Source organism: Pleurodeles waltl, chromosome 6 (genome assembly GCF_031143425.1).
Source record: "Pleurodeles waltl isolate 20211129_DDA chromosome 6, aPleWal1.hap1.20221129, whole genome shotgun sequence".
Classification (NCBI taxonomy): Eukaryota; Metazoa; Chordata; class Amphibia; order Caudata; family Salamandridae; genus Pleurodeles; species Pleurodeles waltl.
The window spans coordinates 13578214-13602866 of NC_090445.1; the positions used below are offsets into that span (position 1 = coordinate 13578214).

The following is a 24653-nucleotide window of genomic DNA, read 5'->3' on the forward strand; positions in this document are numbered from 1 at the left end:
TTAAAAATGTGTAGCTCATCCCTACAGCAGGCCTATCGAGCCCTAAGGAAGGGTGCTGCATATTAAAAAGTAAAACATGTGTGTAACGTTCTGACTGTAAAAACCCTCTAGTGGCGAGTATAGAGTTACACGCTGACACCTCTTCTGTGCTAGCTCCTGAATGGGACTGCCAAAGTTGGCACTTCAAGGTATCAAACAACTCTTTACATTAAGCTCAACTTGATGCTCAAAAATGAATGTTAACATGTTGCCACATGCAACTTTTAGAAAGTTGCCACTCTTGACCAGTCTTTCAGTGGCCATTTGCTGAGGGTGGCCATAAGAAAACCTTCTGCCTTCCTGAGGAGACGTGTGAACGACTGCCAGGAAAGGTAAAACTAGAGGTGTTACCTCCTCCTGGCAGGAAGCCACACTGTGTTGACCCAAAAGGTGAGCTTCAAAGGGGATGTGAGCGCTGAAGGGCAAGTAGCCAGCACACATCGGAGGGGCTGCCCTATTGTGTTGGTTCATAGACTGGCAGCAGGGACGGGGAGGGAAAACAGTTCCCAAACTGGTTTTCCCGTGGGCATGTAGCCCTCAGGTATTCACACCCCTGAGGTGGGCTACCAAGCTCAGCACACCAAGGGAGAGGGGTCCCGACATCTTGGGAGTGGACAGAATAGAGCACTCTAGGATAGCATTATGCCACACCTCACAGGAAATTTTAAGGCAGGAGTGATGCATGTAGCCCATTGGCTAGTGACCTTGACCTCCTACAAGGGAACTTTCTGGGCATAAAAGAGACAACTCTGGCCCCCAGAACTTTCCTCTCACTTGACTGGAGAAGAGGACCAAAGTAAGGCTGCCTGTTGACCCTGGAACTGGCGAAGAAGACACTGCACCAAAGTTGGACTACACCTGCTGCTCCTTGGACTAGTGAAGGAAAGGACTGGGCCTGCTGAGCACTGCTCTTGGAGAAGCAGAGATTTCAAGAGTCAGTTGGCTGACTTCCTGTTCGTAGCATAGGGCCACAGAAGCTGACGAGGCCTGCTTGGGCGAGTTGGTAGCCCAGATCACCAAATTGCTGCTTCTTGCTGCCATGCAGTCTACGAGATCAAGACACAACACTCAAAAGTTGCACCTGAGTCTGCTGGACCCAGGAGAGTCAGTCATCAGAGTGCAGTTTGGTCACCCAGAAGAACAGTTATTGCCAAAAGAAGGAAATCGCTTAATCCTGTGTGCCGAGCGACTGGACTTCTAGAGTATGTCGAGGGACATTGACCCCTGTGGCCGGAATCACTTCACCAAGCCGTGGACCGAGGAGTTGCCCCAGGAAGACCTCCGACTGCACACCATCTTCAGCATCCTTGAGCATATTCAGCATCCTGTATCCCTTGCATCAGGTCCACTCCATAGAAATCAGTGGCAAAGGGCTAATGAAGCTGGAACTGGACTGAAGACTGCTTTCCTTGAAGAGGTACTTGTTTCTTTGGACCTTGCTGGTCCCCTTGACTGGCTCCCTGCCAGAGATGGTCCCCCAAAGTAACTCTAAGCAACTGCATTCCAACTTGTCAAACGTTTCTTGAAAAAGTTTCAATGTGTCCCACTCCTACTCAAGTACACTATGGAAAGTCCCCCTCTGGCATCGGCCCTCCCCCAACGCCCTTTTAGATGACTAATACAGAGTCAAGTTAGGTGACGCACCGACTGGCTATTGTCAAACTAGCTGGATGACTGCAACCGATAGAAGTACGGAATGGGAGGCCCTCCAAGTAGTTACACGAGGGAAATGCTGCACTAACATGTACGGCGTGCATAGACACCTGGAATGAGAGTTGCGGGACGGTGAACAGCAACTGGTTGATGTACAGATCGATACACCAGCCACTAACACAGAATTCCAACAGTTGGACATTAAGCAAAGACTTGGTGCTATCTGTGACAGACTAGATTGGTTCATGAGGCATGAGTACAGACAAAATCTCCATGTCAGCTACTGGCGTGGCTGCTTAAGAGAGAAAAACCACCCCCCATGATATTGGCCCTGAAGGGCGTCAATTGGGTAATTGTCTCCATGGAGAGTGGGGTTAATAGGATATTAAAGTGGCATCTGCAGGGCCTTTATAAGGAGACGGAGTTGCACTCACCGACTCTAGTGCTGCCAGTTTTGGACCGGCTGACTGCTAGGAGTGTCACTGGGGCAACGTGAAGCCCTAAAAGCAGGCCTCCATGCAGAGGAGCTTAAGAGGCCATCAAGAAACGAACCCAATGCAGGGCGCAGAGGCCAGATGGCCTCCCAGTCGAACCTTACCAAACCTACGCTGACCAGCTGATCTCTAAGCTGATGGGAACATTGAAGGAGGCCTCCCACGAGAGAGATCACGATTGTCACCATCCGTAAACCAGGCAGACCCTAGGAAACCAAGGGCCTAGGCTTCACTTGCACTGCTTAACGTAAGCCCTGAAATACTATCCAAGGCCTTAGCCATGTGCCTCCAAAGGGTGGGGTCTGGTCAGGTTGGCTCCCTAACGGGTAGGGGTACTTGTATGAACGTTCGCTCACATGATGCAGAAAGAATACGAGGAGCTGTGGGGGCTCTAGCTATAGAGAAGATGTTTGATTCCCTAAACGGGGACTACCTGTGGATGGTTCTTCATAAAATTGGGTTTGGTCCACTGCTTCTCCAGTGGATTAGGCTGCTCCATGTCTGCTCGGTAGCGAGGGTCCGCACTGGAGGGGTCATATCAAGAGCATATCTGTTACTAAAGGGACAAGACAGGGCTGCCTTCTCTCCCCCGTTTCTTTGCTTTGGCCATGGGGTCACTGGTGGTGCATCTGCGCTCAGTGTTGACGGACTGGGAAATACAGGTGCCTACCTGCATCAGCCTGAGAGTTTGTTCACTCTGCTCCTCCAGGCCCCCCAGACCTGTGGAATATCCTTGGCATTGCGGATTAATATAGCCTTAGAACCCGCTGTAGCGGGCTCTACCGGCTATTAAAGGCCCGCTCCCCGCGTTCGGCTCGGGCATTTAACAAGGGAGAGGGACTTTAATAGCCGGTAGAGCCCGCTACGGCGGGTTCTAAGGCTATTAGAACATTCTGCCACTCAGGGCAGAATGTTCTATTAAAAAAAAAAAAAAATCACGGAGCCCAAGGGGATTAAAATCCCCTCGGGCTCCGTGAGGCTTTGTTCACAGCTGTTGCTGTGAACAAAGCGAACATTGGAATGTTGGCGCTGCGGGCTTTTACCGGCCAGTAAACGCCCACAGCACTCCGTTGTCTTCAATGGAGCCCCCAGCGTTCCAATGTTCTAATAAATATAAGACGGTTCTGTCTCCGTTTAGAGGCCAGGCTGTGGTGGACAGAGCCAGGTTGCCAGTTCCATATCTCACATGGGAGACACGGACATTTCAGTGCAGATAGCTCCTAACACTGAGGGTTAATATTCCTACACTATGGGAAGAGTAATTGCGGCCTTTAGACTCTCGATTATATTCAGGAATACATACCCTCTTGTCGGTCATTGGCAGAGTAGCGATTATACAAGTAGTGTTCTTGCCTTGCGGCCTCTGTCCTCCAGAATTCCTTTTGTCTCATTTTGAGACGAAAATTCCGGGACCCAGATAGCCTCCTGATCTCACTGGTGTGAGAAGGCAAGAGGAACAGGGTAAAAATGGAGACAAGTTGAACGGAAGAAAGGTGGATTGCGACTACCTGATCGCCGCATGTGCTGCTTGGCGGGAGTAATACAGTATGCAGGGTAGTGGTGTGAGGAGGGTAGAACATAAAAAAGAGACTCTTAGCCTAAGTAATGGATGAAGCTCAGCTCTAGCTGCACCTTACGGTGGGATCACAGATGCTGGAAACTGGTATGTTACATAGTTTAGTGGATTCAACTAAAGTGCAGGTTGAGTCATTCAGAATAAGCAGATAATAAGCTTGTCTTAAATTATAGTCGACCTACTTCAGCGTACATATAAGTACGAGGCCAGGGTCCACAGTGCTATTCGGGTTTTCCCTATAATCTCCCACATTCCCGATTATCTTCATTGAATTTGCCAGACTTGACCTGGATTATTTTGTCAGCAGTAGTCTCTAGGCAAACTGCAGGTGGTGCCAAAATGGTTTCAACCAGGCCAGGTCGTCCGCAGCATCTCTGTAACTCTTATAGCAACTCCATAAGGCACTGCCCCTTCTTTGGATGTCGGTTTACTTTGGTATACCTGGCACAACCATTGGAATCTGGAGCTTCTGCTAAGTTTTCACCCTGCTGGTTTTTCATTTGTAGTTTTGCTTGCAAAAGTTACTTGCCAAGGTTTAGTGGTCTAAACTGCATGGGCTTGTAAATGGGTCATGTTTGTGAAAGACGTTCATGCTTACCTGCTTGTGGTGTTTAGAGGCTCAAGTCACGATACAGGGGACAGGTCGCTGTATAATGAAACACATACTATACCAGGTGCGTTGTTTTAGTGATGACCATGACTAGTAGAGATCAAACTCTACTGTCAAATATCAAAACAAAATTGGTACAACGGCAGTAGATTTGCAAATTCACAATTCCTCTGAGGGAAAAACAAGTCATGGCACAGCTTTTCCAAGCCATGTGAACCCTCTTCTTCGTATGTGCCCCTCTGCAGAAGTCCTGATAGGTTTTCAACAAAATAAACCAAGAGTCTGAAACAAATGGTAATGATCTGCGTCAGTTTGCACAACCTTTTATGTATAACATTAATTAGGTGAAAGGATCTATAAAAACAGGCACTGCTAAACTTTTCTCCAGTTTGCCTAAATTCTGCAGATGGCACAGATTCACACCCTGTAGTGGAGAGCGGTGGCTTGTTCAAAGAAGGTTAAATGACGGCTATTTGTAGCGTATGCGACTCACCCTTGTGCGCACGTCCCTTCTAGGTTATGTCTAGACGAAGGTGAAGAGCCAGGTGTTCAGTTTCTTGCAGATCACAAGAACTCAGAAGGCAGCTGTGATGTGAAGGAGCAGGTCGTTCCAGACTTTTGGGGGCGCGGTAGGCGAAGGCACGACCTCTGGCTCTGACTTTGTATGTGCAGGGACTGTGTGTGAGTAGAAGTCTGGCTGGGCGAAGATGTCTGATGGATGTGTGGAAGTTCATGCTATTGTTGAGGTAGTCGTTTAGGGGGTGCTGCTCACCACCCACTTCCATGCTTTTGGACTTGTCTCTTTAGCCATCTTCAATTGCATGTTCACCTCTTTCATTAACATTATACCATCTGTACAGATACTGGAGTTCTTGTGGGGCATAATGGCCACTTAATCTCTTCTGTTTTGCAGTCACTGGACCTGGCAGAGTACAATGTTCTGTTTGCTCTGAGCTTCACAACGCCGGCCTTTGATTCAGACATCGCACCCACGTTTGGGACTCTTCTGGCCACTGTCAACGTAGTGCTGAGCATGCTTGGGGAGGTAGGACATCCTTTTCTAATGGAGAAAAACAAAAGGTACCTGGGGTGGTAGGTGGCTCTCCTGGTTGTCAGGGTGCTCCCTGACGGGTAGGGGTCTTGGTGACCGGCGGGTAGGTGTGTGCACGTGTAGGTTGCTTGAGCAAAGTAATCTGGTGTTCTTTTTGACCTCCGATTTATGAGTTTCTTCACTCACATACTTATGAAAGATGCTTTGATGTCTGCAGGTGGATAAAAAGGAGCCTCCCTCACAAGCGCAAGGACTCTTCTCATCCACAGAAGAAAACAAGACCCTCAAGTGAGTATATGCATCTGCAGTGTCAGGCTGCGGCCGGTGCCATTTCTGTTGCCTTTCTGTGGCTTCTGCTTGGTCTGTGCACCCTTTGTTGTACAGTGTCTCACTAGTGCAGTCGCCTCTTCACGGAAGGGAATGTAGGAGCAATAGGTTGTGTACCCCTCCACCAACGCTATTGTTTCACCCTGCGTGCCTTTCCATTCCCTTCCTTGTACACTTGTCCTTCCCTTTTCCTGCATGCTTGTCCTGCCCCTCCCCTGCATGCTTGTCCTTCCCCCTCCCCTGTATGCTTGTCCTTGCCCCTCCCCTGCATGCTTGTCCTTCCCCCTCCCCTGCATGCTTGTCCTGCCCCTCCCCTGCATGCTTGTCCTTCCCCCTCCCCTGTGTGCTTGTCTTTCCCCTCCCCTGTGTGCTTGTCTTTCCCCTCCCCTGCGTGCTTGTCTTCCCCTCTTCCCTGCGTGCTTGTCTTTCCCCTCCCCTGCATGCTTTACCTTCCCCTATGCTTTACCTTCCCCTCCCCGCATGCTTTACCTACCCCTATGCTTTACCTTCCCCTCCCCCGCATGCTTGTCCTCCCCGCTGCATGCTTGTCCTCCCCGCTGCATGCTTGTCCTCCCCGCTGCATGCTTGTCCTCCCCGCTGCATGCTTGTCCTCCCCGCATGCTTGTCCTCCCCGCATGCTTGTCCTCCCCGCATGCTTGTCCTCCCCCGCATGCTTGTCCTCCCCCTGCATGCTTGTCTTCCCTCCTGCATGCTTGTCCTTCCCCCTCTCCTGCGTGCTTGTCCTTCCCCCTCTCCTGCGTGCTTGTCCGTCCCCTCCCCTGTGTGCTTGTCTTTCCCCTCCCCTGCATGCTTGTCTTTCCCCTCCCCTGCATGCTTGTCTTTCCCCTCCCCTGCATGCTTGTCTTTCCCCTCCCCTGCATGCTTGTCTTTCCCCTCCCATGCATGCTTGTCTTTCCCCTCCCATGCATGCTTGTCCTCTCCCCGCATGCTTGTCCTTCCCCCCTCCCCTGCATGCTTCTCCTTCCCCCTCCCCTGCATGCTTCTCCTTCCCCCTCCCCTGCATGCTTGTCCTTCTCCCCTCCTCCCCTGCCTGTTTTTCCCCTCCTCCCCTGAATGCTTGTCCTTCCTCTCCCGTGCATGCTTGTCTTTCCACTCCCCTGCTTGCTTGCCATTCCTCTCCCCTGCATGTTTGCCATTCCTTTTTGCTGCATGTTTGCGTATCCTGTTTCCTGCATGTTTTCCTATCCTGTTCCCTGTGTGTTTTCCTATCCTGTTCCCTGCATGTCCGCCTTACCGGTCACTGCATAGTTGCCCTTTCTCCCCTCTGAGTGTTTTCACTTTCTTTTTGTTGCATATTTTTTCTTCCTCTCCCATGCATGTTTGCCTTTACTTAGCCATCCTTGTCCTTCCACACCCTGGATTAGCAGTTTACCGATCATTTAACATTTTTCCTTACTTAACCATATATTTTCCTGGTTTCCTTGTGTTTCCCTTTTCTGCCATATCTTCCTCTTAGTGTACGAATTCTGTTTTCTTCTAATTTGTCTAAAATCCCATTGTTGTGTAGTCTCCCTGAAATCTAATACCCCATCAAACCCACTTGTCACTTATTCCAGTCTCATCCGTTTTTCTTGTGGTCTAAAGGTCTTGTTGCATCATATCTTGAGGCTTCACTAGGTGTGGGTGTGTAGTGTAGTGATGTGAGCCCAGTGTTGTGTGTAGCAGTTGTGTTGTAAGTGGCTATTCCTGCAGGCAGACTTTGAAGGGTGCCGGGTCCTAGCTTGAGGGTCTTCATTGCAGCCCAGATCTCACTGGTGTCATAGCCATTGCAGATGTATCACTAGCCATTCCACTAGTGCTGATGAACAGTTTTAAAGATTGATGGAAGTGTCTCGGATATTCTACCCACTGAACATAGTTTTCCAGCCTTTTCCCATGTGACATCTTTCTACCTCCCTTGCTGGATATGAAGGAGTCTGCTCTTCACTTGCAGGTCTCTCCTTATGTTCATCATGGAGAACTGCTTCTACCTGTTGATCTCACAGGCCATGCGCTACCTCCGGGACCCAGCTGTGCACACGCGCGACAAGCAGCGGATGAAGCAGGAGCTGAGCTCCGAGCTGGTGAGTGTCAGCCTTTAAGCTGTGTTGTATGCATCAGTGTGGTGCACCTAATTCTGATGAATCCACAGGTGACCTTTCTTTCGTGGATATTGAGGGGAGGCTAGCTGTAACCTTATGTTCGATGGCATGTGTAGCTGCAGATATACATGCTGTGCACTGTTCCTGCCATCTAGTGTTGGGCTCGGAGTGTTACAAGTTGTTTTTCTTCGAAGAAGTCTTTTCGAGTCACGGGACCGAGTGACTCCTTCCTTTCGGCTCCATTGCGCATGGGCGTCGACTCCATCTTAGATTGTTTTCTTTCCGCCATCAGGTTTGGACGTGTTCTTCTTCGCTCCGTAATTCGAATCGGGAAACTTAAAAAATCATTGAAATTCGTCAGTATTGTTTACGTTCAGGACCGGTTTAGTTTCATCACATCGGCACCGACAACAAGACCGCTTCGGCGGGGCTTCCGCACTTCACTGAGGCCTGGTCGGCCCAACCACACCCGTCGTCGAAGACTAATGGACCCCCTTCCGTTTCTGTCCCAAGTGTCACGCCATACATCCTTATACAGACCAGCATCGGGTCTGTAATCTGTGTTTATCACCCGAACACAGATAGGATACTTGTGAGGCCTGCCGAGCGTTTCGGTCCAAGAAGACTTTAGGGATCGACGCGCAAGACGACTACAGATGGCATCGAAGCCGAAACAACATCTCGACGTCGAAGAAGAAGAGATGCGGATATCCATCCAAGGATCGGACTTGGATGAATCCGACGGTGATCGACCTTCTACGGCGGTGCAAAAAGTGAGTACACCTGCCCCGTCCCACACCCAAGGTCAATCCAAAAAACTAAAGGCCACGGGGACGCCACTGCCTGAAGGCCATGGCTCCACCCACAGAAAAGAAGGTGACCAAGTAACATCAGCACCGAAAAAGGCCAAGATTTTGCCGAAGACTTCCGACTCCGGTCGAGAAACCGGCACCGAAAAAAGTCGGCATCGAGTAATCGAGTCGAGCAAGCCTTGAAAGAGCTTATCGGAACTGAAAAAGACAATTTCGATGGGAATTTGGGAAAACCGGTGTAGGAGGCTGGCCTGGCTTGTAGTGGGTACCAGAGGTACTTTTACCTTGTGCCGGGTCCAGTTATCCCTTTTTAGTGTAGAAGAGGTGTTTCTAGCAGCTTAGGCTGATAGAAGGTAGCTATGGCAAAGCAGCTTAGGCTGAACTAGGAGACATGTAAAGCTCCTACTATACCACTGGTGTCATATGCACAATATCATAAGAAAACACAATACACAGAAGTACTAAAAATAAAGGTACTTTATTTTTATGACAATATGCCAAAAGTATCTCGGTGAGTACCCTCAGTATGAGGATAAGATATATGTTCGATGGCATGTGTAGCTGCAGATACACATGCTGTGCATTATCCTGCCATCTAGTGTTGGGCTCGGAGTGTTACAAGTTGTTTTTCTTCGAAGAAGTCTTTTCGAGTCACGAGACCGAGGGACTCCTCCCTTTCAGCTCCATTGCGCATGGGCTCCGACTCCATCTTAGATTGTTTTCTTTCCGCCATCCGGTTCGGACGTGTTCCTCTTCGCTCCGTACTTCAAATCGGAAAAGTTAGCTAGTTATCGGAAAATTTGACTGCATTGTTCGCACTCTGTACCAGTTTAGTGTTAGCACATCGACACCGAAACAAAGAAGCGCTCCGGCGGCCCTTCGGGGCTTCCACTCTTCAGCGGGGCCTGGTCGGCCCGACCGCGTCTATCTCCAAACCTCATGGACCGGACCCCCTTCCTTTTCTGCCCGAATTGCCACGCAAAGTATCCTTATACAGACCAACACTTGGTCTGTAAACTGTGCCTATCACCGGAACGCAGGGAGGATACTTGCGAGGCCTGCCTGGCATTTCGATCGAAGAAGACCCTACGCAATCGAAGAGCCAGAAGACTTCAGATGGCATTGACTCCGGCCGAACAGATCGACGTCGAAGAAGAGGAGAGATTCTCCATTCACGAATCGGACTCGGACGACTCCAACACTGAGCAGCCGAGGGCGCAGCCGAAAACTGTGAGTAAATCTGTCCCGGCCAAGACCCACTTAAAAATTATAAAGGCCAAGGGGATGCCACTGCCAACAGCCATGGCTTAACCCGAAAACACGGTGACCAAACATCGGCACCGAAAAAGGCCTCCCAAGAGCCGAAGACATCCGACTCCGGTCGAGATACCGGCTCCGAAACAACTCGACACCCCCAAAATTAAAAAGGTTTCCTCAGAGCCAAAAAAGAGTGCACCGAAACCTTCGGTGTCGAAACATGCAGCCTCAGAGCCAAAAACAGGCACCTACACAGAAGAGCACGGGCTTTCCAGCCAGATGCAGGGGCACAGATTTGAGCAAGAATTGGGTATGGGAGAGCCAGACCATACTCAAAGAAGACTGCACATCCAGAAAGAGACTGGTAAAATTCAAACTCTGCCACCAATCAAAATAAAAAGAAAGCTGGCATTCCAAGATGCAGAAATGCAGCCAAAAGCAAAAGTGGCAAAAGACAAAACACCACCAAGGTTTTCGCCACAGACTTCACCACTGCACTCTCCGCATCTGTCCCCGGTAGCAACACCCCCAATGCAGTCGCCAACACACACGGGGATGACAAAAGATGACCCGGATGCATGGGACTTATATGATGCACCGGTCTCTGACAATAGTCCCGATTGCTACCCAGCAAGGCCATCACCACCAGAGGACAGCACTGCATATATGCAGGTGGTATCAAGGGCAGCTACTTTCCATAATGTAGCAATGCATGCGGAGCCAATAGAAGACGACTTCTTGTTTAATACCTTGGCATCCACGCACAGCTCTTACCAGAGTTTACCAATGCTCCCAGGCATGCTAAAGCATGCCAAACAGGTGTTCCAGGACCCAGTGAAAGGCAGAGCCATAACGCCTAGGGTGGAGAAGAAATATAAACATCCCCCAACGGACCCTGTCTTTATAACGCAACAATTAACACCAGACTCAGTGGTAGTGGGAGCAGCCAGGAAAAGGGCAAACTCCCAATTGTCAGGAGACGCACCACCGCCCGACAAGGAAAGTCGGAAGTTCGATGCTGCAGGCAAGCGGGTGGCAGCACAGGCAGCCAGTCAATGGCGAATTGCCAATTCGCAGGCTCTATTGGCTCGCTACGACAGGGCACACTGGGACGAGATGCAGCATATAATACAGCACTTGCCCTAAGAATACCAAAAGCGTGCCCAACAAGTTGTTGAGGAAGGACAAGCGATTTCCAACAACCAAATAAGGTCTGCAATGGACTCAGCAGACACAGCAACTCTGACAGTGAACACTGCGGTAACCATTCGCAGGCATGCATGGTTACGGAGCTCGGGTTTAAGCGGGAAATCCAGCAAGCTGTGCTAAATATGCCGTTCAACCAAGAACACTTATTTGGGCCGGAGTTGGATACGGCAATCGAAAAGCTCAAAAAGGACACGGACACGGCCAAAGCCATGGGCGTGCTCTACTCCCCACAAAACAGAGGCACTTTTAGAAGGCCACAATTTAGAGGGGGGTTTCGTGCACAAACCACAGAGCCTTCCACCTCACAAACCAGACCCACATATCAGGGCCAGTACCAAAGAGGAGGTTTTCGAGGAATATACAGGGGTGGACAATTCCCAAAAGCAAGGGGGAAATTCCAAAGCCCAAAAACCCCTCAAGCCAAACAGTGACTTCAATGTAACAAACCCACACCACTCAACACCAGTGGGAGGGAGACTTACCACATACTACCACAACTGGGAAAACATAAGTACGGACGCATGGGTCCTAGCCATTATCCAACATGGTTATTGCATAGAATTCCTACAATTGCCACCAGATGTGCCCCCAAGAGCACACAATATGTCCAAACAACACTTAGACCTGTTACAACTAGAATTCCAATCATTGTTACAAAAACAAGCAATAGAACTAGTACCCAACCATCAAAAAGGAACAGGTGTCTACTCCCTGTATTTCCTAATTCCAAAGAAGGACAAAACGCTGAGACCCATATTAGACCTCAGAACACTGAATCTTTACATCAAATCAGATCACTTTCACATGGTGACATTTCAAGACGTGATTCCCTTGCTCAAACAACACGACTATATGTCAACATTAGATCTCAAGGATGCATATTTCCACATACCCATACATCCTTCCCACAGGAAATACTTGAGGTTTGTAATCCAAGGTGTGCATTACCAATTCAAGGTGTTACCATTCGGGATAACAGCCCCAAGGGTATTCACAAAATGCCTTGCAGTAGTAGACGCTCACATCAGGAGACAGCACATGCACGTATTCCCTTACTTGGACGATTGGTTAATAAAAACCAGCACTCAGCAACAGTGTCTTCTTCACACACAATACGTGATAGAAACTCTACACAAACTAAGGTTCTCTATAAATTACCACAAATCACATCTACAACCATCCCAAATACAACAATACTTGGGAGCAACACTCGATACTCAAAAGGCGATTGCCACGCCAAGTCCACAAAGGGTACAGGCGTTCCGCAATACAATACTAAACGTACAGGCAAACCAACACTACCAAGTGAGGTTTGTCATGAAACTTCTAGGCATGATGTCTTCATGCATAGCCATTGTCCCAAACGCAAGACTACACATGCGGCCCTTGCAACAGTGTCTAGCAAGACAATGGACACAAGCACAGGGTCAACTTCAAGATCTAGTGTTGATAGACCGCCAGACACACTTCTCGCTTCAATGGTGGAAACCTATAAATTTAAACAAAGGGAGGCCATTCCAAGACCCAGTGCCTCAACACGTGATCACAACAGATGCTTCCATGATGGGGTGGGGAGCACACCTCAACCAGCACAGTATACAGGGACAATGGGACGTTCACCAAAAACAACTGCATATAAATCATCTAGAACCATTGGCAGTGTTTCTAGCATTGAAAGCATTTCAACCACTAATAGCCCACAAACACATTCTTGTCAAAACAGACAACATGACAACAATGTATTACCTAAACAAACAAGGAGGGACACACTCATCACAACTGTGTCTCTTAGCACAAAAGATTTGGCATTGGGCAATTCACAATTACATTCGACTAATAGCACAGTACATCCCAGGGATTCAGAACCAGTTGGCCGACCATCTCAGTCAAGCTCACCAACAGACACACGAATGGGAAATTCATCCCCAGATCCCACAAACGTACTTTCTACGCTGGGGAATACCAGAAATAGACCTATTCGCAAAACAAAAGAAAACGCAAAATGCCAAGACTTCGCGTCCAGGTACCCACACCCTCAGTCTCAGGGCAATGCGTTATGGATAAGTTGGTCAGGGATATTTGCTTACGCTTTTCCCCCTCTCCCATTCCTTCCTTATCTGGTAAACAAATTGAGTCAAAACAGACTCAAACTAATACTAATAGCAACAACCTGGGCTCGCCAACCTTGGTACACAACACTGCTGGATCTGTCAGTAGTACCTCATATCAAACTACCAAACAGACCAGATCTGTTAACTCAACACAAACAACAGATCAGACACCCGAATCCAGCATCGCTCAATCTAGCTCCTGAAGTCTTAGAATTTGGACATTTAGACCTTACACAAAAATGTATGGAGGTCATTAAACAAGCTTGGAAACCTACTACTAGACATTGTTATGCAAACAAATGGAAAACATTTGTTTATTGCTGTCATAATAATCAAATTCAACCACTACATGCTTCCGCAAAAAACATTGTAAGCTACTTATTACACTTACAAAAATCTAAACTAGCATTTTCTTCTATTAAAATAGATCTCACAGCAATATCTCCCTATCTGCAGATTACACATTCAACATCACTTTTTAGAATCCAGTCATCAAAGCATTTATGGAGGGATTAAAAAGAATCATACCCCCGAGAACACCACCAGTCCCCTCGTGGAACCTCAATATTGTGTTAACACGACTCATGGGACCACCATTTGAACCCATGCACTCTTGTGAGATGCAATACTTAACTTGGAAAGTAGCCTTCCTGATAGCTATCACATCTCTTAGAAGAGTAAGTGAAATACAAGCATTTACTATACAAGAACCCTTTATACAAATATATAAACATAAAGTGGTTCTCCGTACAAATCCCAAATTCTTACCAAAAGTTATATCACCGTTCCACCTAAACCAAACAGTGGAACTCCCAGTCTTTTTTCCACAACCAGACTCAGTAGCCGAAAGAGCCTTACATACGTTAGACATTAAAAGAGCACTAATGTATTACATAGATAGAACAAAACAGTTTTGCAAAACAAAACAATTGTTTGTAGCCTTCCAAAAACCTCATACAGGAAATCCAGTATCCAAACAAGGCATTGCCAGATGGATAGTGAAATGTATTCAGACCTGCTATATCAAAGCAAAAAGAGATCTACCTATTACACCAAAGGCGCACTCCACTAGGAAAAAAGGCGCCACAATGGCTTTTCTAGGGAATATACCTATGACAGAAATCTGTAAGGCAGCCACATGGTCTACGCCTCATACATTCACAAAACATTAATGTGTAGATGTGTTAACAACACAACAAGCCACAGTAGGACAGGCTGTATTACGAACATTATTTCAGACAACTTCAACTCCTACAGGCTGACCACCGCTTTTGGGGAGATTACTGCTTTGTAGTCTATGCACAGCATGTGTATCTGCAGCTACACATGCCATCGAATGGAAAATGTCACTTACCCAGTGTACATCTGTTCGTGGCATGATACACTGCAGATTCACATGTGCCCTCCCACCTCCCGGGAGCCTGTAGCTGTTTTAGTTGCTTGTAAATTGTAAATATGTAAATAAATATTCCTTTACTACACATTATGTACATACATTTCTACTCCATTGCATGGGCACCTCTAGTATCCTTACTTTACCAACTCCTACCTCACCCTTTGCGGGGAAAACAATCTAATATGGAGTCGACGCCCATGCGCAATGGAGCCGAAAGGGAGGAGTCACTTGGTCCTGTGACTCGAAAAGACTTCTTCGAAGAAAAACAACTTGTAACACTCCGAGCCCAACACTAGATGGCAGGAACAGTGCACAGCATGTGAATCTGCAGCGTGTCATGCCACAAACAGATGTACACTGGGTAAGTGACATTTTCCTTACACTTCGCAATCTCCGTTTGTGATATTGTTGTCTGTGAACCACGCTAAGTCGATTCGGCGATTTCTCTAGAAAGAATGGAATTGGGTTACGCCAATGATACCTCTTTGGGAGCTACCATAGTATTCCACTTTCTGGTAGATACGTATAAACATAGGCTCCTCGCCTTTTAAATACCTCCTGCTTCGGACTCGACCTGGAAACTTTTCCTGTCCTTGCTCGCACGTGCTGATAGGTGGCGCCACTGGACTCCGACAGCCTTACTCCCATGTACAGTAGTGGCTGTGGAGCTGGGTATAGGAGTCACCACGTGCACTGATAGCAGTTCCATTTTTCTGTGCTTTTCAATGTCGATTCAGTGTTTTGCTGTAGACCTTCTGATAGAGACTAATAACTGCAGATGCCTCACCTTTTGAATATCCCCTGGCACCAGCATGGATCCTAAAACCATTCCATCCCACGCAGACAGGACATTGAGACCAGTATCTATACAACACCAGCTCGCTCGAGCATCAGTTCCTTTAGTTTCATGTCAGTCGCCGTGGATCCAGAGCTTCAACTGTTATTCGGCAGATGTAATTTTTCCCATAATTTTCTACAGTGTGCAGGTAAATGTAAAAAAAAAAACTCCAGGTTTTAAGCCTTGTGAGATTGTCCTCCAGTTTATGGGCAGGTGGCAAGGCGATACAATCTCCCGGAGAGGCAGATATATATTTTTTTATTTTAACACCCATCTCTGTTGACCCTTGTAATACATGCATCTAGGAGCTATACAAACCTAAATGCATTCCGTACCACCCCTCCAGATAGGGAATGAAAGAAAATTGAGCCATCTGCAAAAATAACTTTTTCTTCGACCAGCATTGTGATCAGGTAAGGAAATGCATCACATCTCTTGTGGAGATACTCAGACACCTTAATGGGGCAAAGTGACAGATATGTCCTAACAGCGGTCTCTGACAAAGTCTGCCACATCTTACAGAGGTTGATTTTGGATGGACAGGTTGCTGCAAAATTTTCAATAATGTCAGGTCTGGACACTACTGACCCTTGGTAGATCAGTTGGAACCAGAGTGGTGCTTAGGCACCATGCCTCGATTCAGTCCACAGGGTTCTCTTCTAATATACAACAGTCACTTACAGACATGCCTTTGGCTGGCTCAAGTCTGCTTAGGCTCCATGCCTGGATTCAGTCCACAGGGTTCTCCTCTAATGTACAACAGTCACTTACAGACATGCCTTTGGATGGCTCAAGTCTGTTTGAAGTAAAAGCAGATTCTGGCCTTGCACAGTTTAAGAGGATTAAGGCCACTGCCCTCACTTTGACTTGGCTTCACCAGCTAGACAGCTTCCCCACCTTTTTAGGGTCGGACGCACAGGCACTCCGTCCCTGTTGTAATATCTTTGGGCTTTTAACCATGCCCATGTCAAAACTGTCACTTTCATTGGTTCGTGGTTTAAAATCCACTTGGTTTCATTAGTGAAAGGCATGCATACGTCATGCCTTTTCTGGTGTTTAGCCCGCCTCGAGAGCACCGGTAAGCTTAATGAAAACATACGAGGCTCCATGTTTTCAGCCTGGTTTCTGCACTACTTCATCTTTTTATTTTGCACTCTGCGCGATTGTGCTGGGTTTTACATATTGCGATCTCGCTCGGGTTTTTTGTTTTTAGTGCGATCGCGCTGGGTTTTACACCGTGCGATCATGCTCGGTTTTTTTGTTTCAATTTATGTGGCAAGAAAAGTCTTGTTAGGAGTTTACAACGCTAATAGCTCTAACTCGAGCAAATGCGAGACCCGTTGCATTGCAAATGTTTGGAAGGGGTTATCTGCATAGGCAGTAATTGTCTAAGCAAATAGAGACCACTCAATCCCTTAGGGGACGAGGTTGGAGAGCTGCTCAGCAGCATTCAGGTTCCCCGGGGCAGCTTTCTACCCAAGCCCCAGCTCCCCCTTCTGCAGCTGCTGCAAAAACCCTTTACTTAAACCTTGACAGCACGCAATTGATTTTATGGAGGTTAGATCACCTTTGACCTTCCAGGAAGGAAGGAGCATCACCTCAGATCATTGGGTGCTCCAGGTCGTGGAATCAAGTTCACACTCTACCTATCCTCCAGACATATCACCCACACCTTTAGGGTCACTGGTCTGTACTCCAAGGAGAAATTCTATCTCTCTTAGCCAAGGGAGCAATAGAGATGGTGCCAGTTTCAGAAATCAGGCCTGTTACTTTCTGATGCCAAAGAAGGATGGAAGCCTTCGTCCTATCCTAGACTTTTGCCCTCTGAACTTCTTCCTTAGGAAATACAGGTTCAAGATGCTCACCTTGGCCCACTTTCTGTCTTCCCTGGATCCAGGATACCATATGGTAGCAGTGGATTTGCGGAACACGTATTTTCATATTCCTGACCTGCACCCTCACAAGCCTTACCTGCAGTTTCGCGTGGGTCAAGAGGACTTGGTTCTCTGCCTCAAGGAGTCCAGGACATTTGGGCAATGATCCAGTTGTTTCAATCTGCGTCCTTTGTCCCCCTGGCGTAGGCTCTGAGGCTTTTTTGTTTCCAACATCCTGCTTCTGGAACACACCAGTTGGCAGAAGCGAGATCTGCTGCTATGGGATCTGAAGCCCAGTGAGGTCAGCACCAAAGGAACCTGTCCGATTCTGTCCAGATGTTTAGGAAATTGCAAAAGATCTGCAGTGATGCCTGCTCGACACAATTGACCCGGTGGCAGACCCTTTTCCCTACTCCACCCTGAGGTAACTGTTTTGAAGGGTGCATCATTGCTGGGTTGGGGAGGTCGCCTTGGACAGGTGGATATCAAGGGAACTGTAGGCTCGTGCAGAAACCAGCCATCACATCAACCTGATGGAATTGCAAGCAACTATTTTGACATTAAAGCTTTCCTCCGGTGCATCTAGGGAGAACAGGTCAAGTTCTCACAGATAACACAACCATGTGGTGCTAAAAAAAAAAAAAACAGGGCAGTGTAAGACCATGGGTCCTTCCCCCGGGAAGCTTTACGTCTCTGGAAGTGACTGAACGCTCAGGGTATCTCCCTGATACTCCAGCACCTGGAAAGATCTTTAACCACCATGGCAAATGAACTCAGCTGATATTGCCTAGCTCATACCGAATGGCAGTCGCACTCTGAGGTGGTACAAGGCACCTTCCAAAAAAGGAGAGAAGCCTGGCCCGATTTATTTCACACTGCAGGGAATGCACAGTGTCCAAGCTTTTGTGTGTTGTAGTTTCCAAGATGATTCTCCCTCGTGGATGATTTTCACCTCGACTGGGGCCCAGGTCTCCTTTATGCTTTTCCGCTCCTTCCGAGAGTGCTCAAAAAACTCAAGAAGGACCTGGCCCAAGTGGTCCTAATTTCTAAGGGTAGGGTGAGGAGAGTGTTGTACCTGGCACATCAGACCAGGAGCATCTTCCTTCCAATTCGGCTGCCCCCTTGGAAGGACCTCCTGTCACAATAGCAGGGTCAGTCTTGCACTCAACCTGCACATACTACATCACAATGCGTGAAGATTGAGTAGCAGGAGTTGGTGTCATTCGGTCTCCCTCCTCGAAATGGTAGGTGTCATTCTAACAGCCAGGCTTCATCCTCTGACCCACCATACATTCTGGATCAACTACCACCTGACTCATTGGTGGTACATACAGTGCGAAAAAGGGTTAATGCACAGGGCACCGGTGATGCTCCTCCATGAATAAGGAAAGTCAATAGTGATAGAGCACTCCAATGTATCGCTGCCAAATTGGCAACCCATAGGAGATTTGGCAACATCATTGGTCTGTTCTCAAGATAGGATTGTGATCACTAGGATGAAATGGAAGAACTCCTCCAGCATCTCTTAGATGAGCACAGGAAGCGGGCACACAAGCTGGTCTTGGAAGGAAAGTTCATCTTGAATACCACTATTCACTGTACCCTAGACACAGGTGACACTACAGCGTGTGGCATTAATTCTAGTGAACTTATCCGTAGATACGCCTGGCTCTGAGTCTCTGATTTCAAACCAGAGGTACAACATTATCTCCTCAACCTTCCTGATGGGAAGCAGCTGGAGAAGTTAAAAAAGGACAGACACCTTGTAGGTCAATGGTTCAGAGTCTCATGTACTTCGATATGATAGTGTCCCGCATTGTCTTAGTTCCCTATGCCAGCTTGCACATGCTCCAGCTGCAAGAATGCTTTGTGGCACATTAGTTGCAGGCGGAGGTTCGCGTGGAGAATCTGGTGTTGATTTGGGACCTCATTTATCCTTCTGTAGTGGTCAAAGACCACTGATTTCTTACAAAGCAGGCTCTTTCTTGACCTAGTACCACAGGTGACCATCACAATGGTTGCTTCCCTCATCCACTGCGGAGCACACTTGAACAGCTCGACTGTGCAGAGCTTGTGGATGCCCATCAACAGGGTCGCCACACCAACTACCTAGAACTACTGTCTTTCCAGCTAGCTCTCGGGTCATTCCACATCCATATTCAGCAGTGTAATCCTCATACCCACAGACGATATGACTGCCGTGTACTAAAAACAGAAGCGGGGTGTAACTCACTCACCACGTTTGTCTGTGTTAACTCCGAGCATTTGGTGGTGAACAACCACCTCAAGGTCCATCTCCTAGCAGAGTACTTGTTGGGAGTGAACAACGACCTGGCCGACCTCCTCAGAAGGATGCAGCAAGTCCACTAGTGGGAACTCTACCTGCAAATCATCCTCCGGTACTTCTGGTGGTGGGGTTTCCACCAACGTAGGCCTCTTTCCACCACGGAAAACAAAAAATGCTCAAGCTTCCCCTCCTGATATCCACACCCACTGTCCATAGGCAACACACTATGAATGAATTGGTCAGGATTATTTGCCTACGCTTTTCCATCCCTCCCACTTCTTCTATTTGTGGTTTGGAAGCTTTGGCAAACATCCCCAACTCTCATCCTAGTGGCTCTCACTTGGACAAGACAGCTGTGGGTCACTGCTTTTCTCAACCCCAGTTTGGTAGCTCACAAGAAGCTGCCCAACCAGCCAGACTTTCTCATGCAGAGAAAGGGCATGGTCCGGCACAGCAACCCAGGAAGCTGAATCTTGCGATCTGGCTCCCAAGGTCTTTGAATTCCGCTACCTTAACTTACTGCAGGAGTGCATGACTACCCTCAAGAAAGCACGCAGACCTTACAGTTAAAGCCTGCTATGCAGATAAATGGATATAATTGTACATTGGTGCACTCCTAGACACATTAACCTGCTCACAGCAGCGGCCCCTACTTGCTCCACCTGCAAAAAGCAAACCTTGCGTATCCCTCTGTTAGACTTCACATAGCCGCCGTTGTCACCTCCATTCAAAACAGAGAGCACGCTTCATTCTTAAGAGATCCAGTCATTAAGGCCTTTATGAAGGGATTAAAAAGAGTAATTCAACCCAGAGAGCCTCCCGGACCCATGTGGAATCTCAACATAGTTCTCATCAGACTTATGGGCCTTCTTTTCAAACCACTTCACTCATGCCCTTTACAGGATCTCTCTTGGAAGGTAGCCTTCCTAGTGGTCATTACCTCTCTGTCGAGTCAGTGAACTTCAGGCTGTGACTCTTCAAGATCCCTTCTTCCAAGTTCATGTAGATAGGGTATTCCTTAGGACAAACCCCAACTTTTTCCTCAAGGTAGTCTCTGGTTTCCACATCAGTCAGACCATAGAACTCCTTGTGTTATTTCTACTTCTGAAGTCAGTAGTTGTGAGGACTCTCCACACACTAGATGTGAAAAGGGCCCTCATGTATTAAATTGACTGCACAAACTTTTAACGGAAGATAGAACAACTCTTAGTTTCTTTCTCAGAGCCACCTAAAGGTTGTGCTCTCTCCAAAGCAGGCATCGCACGCTGGCTGGTAAAATGTAGCCAGACTTTACGCAAAAGCCAAGCAATCATTCCGTACATCTCCCACACCTCACCCCGCCCCACTCCAATCATAAAAAGGGAACCTCTCTGTCTTGTGCAACATCCCAATAGCTGACATCTGCAAAGCAGCTACCTGGTCCACTCCACACACTTTCACTAAGCACTTGTGTGTGGCATCTTGGCACGCCAAGAAGCTAGTGTTGGCCAAGCCATACTCCTCACACTTTGTCAGTCCTCAGCAATATCCTCTGCCTAGCCACCGCTTAGGGGTGAACTCCTTTACAGTCTATGCCCATCATGTGAATCTATAGCTGCACTTGCCATGACTGGAAAATGTTACTTACCCTGTAAGCATCTTTTTGTGGCATGTAGCGCTGTAGATTCACATGTGCTCACCCTTCTCCCCGGAAGGCTTTGGTCGTCACAGTCTCTTTTTCTGTATTTCTTGCATGGTCATCTCATTCTGTGTCTTTGTGATCCATTTCCATCCTCACCCTCTGTGCAGTGAAAAAATTTAACAATGTAGTCATTATAACCTGTGACTCAAACTTCTGCGAAACAACTTGCACACGTCTGAGCACAACACTATCTGGCAGGAGTATACACAGGACGTGAATCTACAGCACTACATGCCACAAACAGGTGCTTACAGGGTAAGTAACACTTTTGTTATCTTTTCTGTGTTCGCTTTTAGATAAGTCAACAGATTTTGTAATTGTTGATGACCTCATCAGTTCTGCCCAGAGACCAATTAGAATGGTAATTGTTTTAAGAATGAGTATACCTTTGACCAGCAAAAACATATAGAACAAAGAAACCCCCTGGCTGGTCTGTTCTGGCGACAAGGTAGCCGTTATTTGTGATGGCCGTAATGGCTGTTTTTCTGCCTGAAAACAGACCCGTCCAAGGGTTTTTTGTTGTTTGTGGGGCATGCAGGAGCAGCACCTAGTGGAAAGATGGGGACAGGTTACAAGGGAGGGGAAGAGATGATGTAGTGGCTCCTGTTGATGATGGAAATTATGAGAAGGGCATAATGCTCAGTGACGGCCATCTTGTTTAAGAAGCATTTTAAGAGAACTCTGATACCATGCATTGAGGTTTGGTGGGTTGCGTGGAATACTTCATGTCACTAGAAACATGTGGATGTGACTGGGAGGAAACCATTGTCGGTCGGGAGGTTCAGGCGGGTGCGGATCCGAATCCCAAAGGGAGCCAAGGAGTGCAAGGGCAGCAATAAAACACTATTAATGTTGGAGGTTTGGCAAGTAGACACAAGCAAGCTTTGTTTAGATCAGATAAGTACATTCATGATGCTATTTTGTCATTTCAGAGTACTCTTCTTTCCAGCCTTTCCCGTTACTTCCGTCGTGGGGGACCGTCATCACCAGCTGGAGGCGTTCTGCCATCTCCTCAACCAAAAGCTGCATCTAGCACTAAAGTGGGGCCCGAGGGGCAGGAGCCCTTGATCCAGCTGGTGCAAGCCTTTGTTAGACATGTGCAGAGATAGGGTCAAACTGGGTATTACACTCTGGATCTCACAGCTGTGCTCATTCTTCTCCTCACCTCTTCGTTTGTCAAATATGTTCCCTCTGTCAAGAAAGGAGAATGTGGAGTTACAAACCGAGATGAGACCTAGGCAAAGAAATGAAACATTGGAACTGTTCATGAACTCTGACAACGCCCCTTGGAGCAGCCTAGGGAGGGAGCCTCTCAGCCCATCACTGTAGCAGACTAATTTGAAGACAATAGTGGGCTGAGCCCCTTTCCTCCAGTGACAGTGCAGAGTCTGATAACCATCCCTTTCTTGACACGATGTTCCTACTTAATATGTTGAAAAGAGCCGGCAATGGACATAGTCACTCTTTTCCGCTGCAAGTCTTTTACACACCTGAAGACGTTTCTTCTGGGCATTACCCTTTGCTACAGGTGCCGCGCCACTGCTTACCCTGGCATGGACTGCTGAGAGCCCAAGGGTTTTGAAGACTTTAGGTAGAACCGGTGAGGTCAGCTGTGGATCTTGAGTACTTGTCTGTCCTTTAGGAATGGAGTGTCACTGCCACTGTGCTGGCTGCAAGCTGGAATGAATGAGTGCGCGTAGTGCCTTTCTGCAATCTGAGTAAGTTCTACTTTGTGCTGAGAAGAGCAAGGAGCTGGAATGGTTCATGATGCAGCTCTGCTCTCTTGCTATTTTTGTAAGTTCTATTTATACTTGTATTAAAACCTTGTTTATAAACGCTGGCTCCCATTGTGCCTTCTTTCCATGCAGTCTGTCTCAGAACTTAGGGAGGCTAAGCCTGCTGGGCCCACAAATCAGGTGGTTGTTCTGTGAAAGGAGAGTGTTCAATGTACTGATGTTGCCTTTTCCATAACCCTCTATGCATTGGGTTTGCTGCTTTTTGGCCCAAAATATTCGTAATAGCTGGCTAATCGAGTGGATCAAGATGTGATCTCTTCGTTTAATGGACTGAGGCAGCAAACTCCAATGCCACACCTGCAGTATTTCTGTCCATAGAGGACCAGAGGATGTAGATGGTGGTACAGCTGCAGTACCCCTTCTTGTCCTCTACCTTCACAACATCAAAACGTGGTCAGAGCAATGGAGGCACCAGAACGGTGACTCTGTGGTCAGGAAGCATCCATTCTTGGTAATTGGTTGAGGATGTTGGACTAGTGGGTCTTACAGACATGAAGATTGGGTAAACACTTTCTTTCTAAATGGCTGCCACCTGCTGTCCCCTCAAATCCTAATGGATGAGGTCCAACCTCTGCTTACACGCAGGGGTCAGTGGAGAAAATGCCGCCAAAGGTAAGAGGCAAGAGGTGCTACTCCAAATTATTTTCTGATAACTGTAGCTGAGGTGGGAGAGGGTTAAGCTCAACATGGGATTTATATTTCTGGAAAAAAAGAAGAAAAAAAACATAAGACAAAATGTGAGCTGGTAATATTAGAGCAGGTCATACAGGCCTTGAAAAGATTGGTATCATTGGATCACAAGCACACGTAGACCATAGGAGGACGTTCCTGGATAATCTCAAACAGAAATTATTTAAATTTACAGTTTTTTAATTTGACATTTACCTCTGATATCATAGTATTCTGATTGATAGTTCTAATTGCAGATTCCTCAGCTCGTGAATATCTCCAGACGCCAGACTGGATCTGGGCACTTCTCTTAGCAAATCCTTGCTCCAGCAGGTGGTATTGTGCAGTGTGCAACTCTGTCCCACCCTGGAAATAACAACAAACCCACATATAGCGGCTACCACTGCACTCTGAAATCTAATAGCCTTCTAGCCGCAGATTCCTTATCTTTGAATTATAACAAGGTGTCCGTCTGGATCCGGCAATTTTTTGTGAACAGTATCTCTGTGCGCCGGTAGGTGGCGTCGTTCAGCTCCATGTGACGTCTGCTCCAGAAGTGACATGCACAGTGCTTATATAGGCGCCACACCAGCTTGGTGACTTTAGTTCTTTTTTTCCCCCACGCCAGTCAGCACAGATCCAGAAAGAGCTACTGGAGGAAAGTAGCATCTTTCTGGTATAGTTGCCCCCACTTTTTGCCTGGTGTCAGGATGTTCACCTGTACTACACTGGGATCCTGCTAACCAGGACCCCATTGTCAGTTTCCTCCCCCCTAAATTTAGTTGTATGGTAACTTGTACACCCCACAATTGACATACTGGTACCCCCATGCTGCCTGTGTAAAATGGTGCATGCGCCTTTCACTTCAGAA

General features: G+C 47.5%; 1 protein-coding gene across 3 annotated transcripts in view; it reads left to right on the top strand.

Annotated features, from left to right (window-relative positions):
• The window catches only part of NUP188 (nucleoporin 188), a 642545-nt gene extending 619393 nt beyond the window's left edge, over positions 1 to 23152 (top strand). For all 3 annotated transcript variants that reach the window (XM_069237029.1, XM_069237030.1, XM_069237031.1), the window contains exons 41-44: positions 5286 to 5417; positions 5641 to 5711; positions 7705 to 7834; positions 22250 to 23152. In XM_069237029.1, coding sequence (XP_069093130.1) covers positions 5286 to 5417; positions 5641 to 5711; positions 7705 to 7834; positions 22250 to 22426 — 510 coding nt within the window. In that variant the 3' untranslated portion in view covers positions 22427 to 23152. The remainder of the gene's footprint in view (positions 1 to 5285; positions 5418 to 5640; positions 5712 to 7704; positions 7835 to 22249) is intronic.
• The last annotated feature ends 1501 nt before the right edge of the window (positions 23153 to 24653 follow it).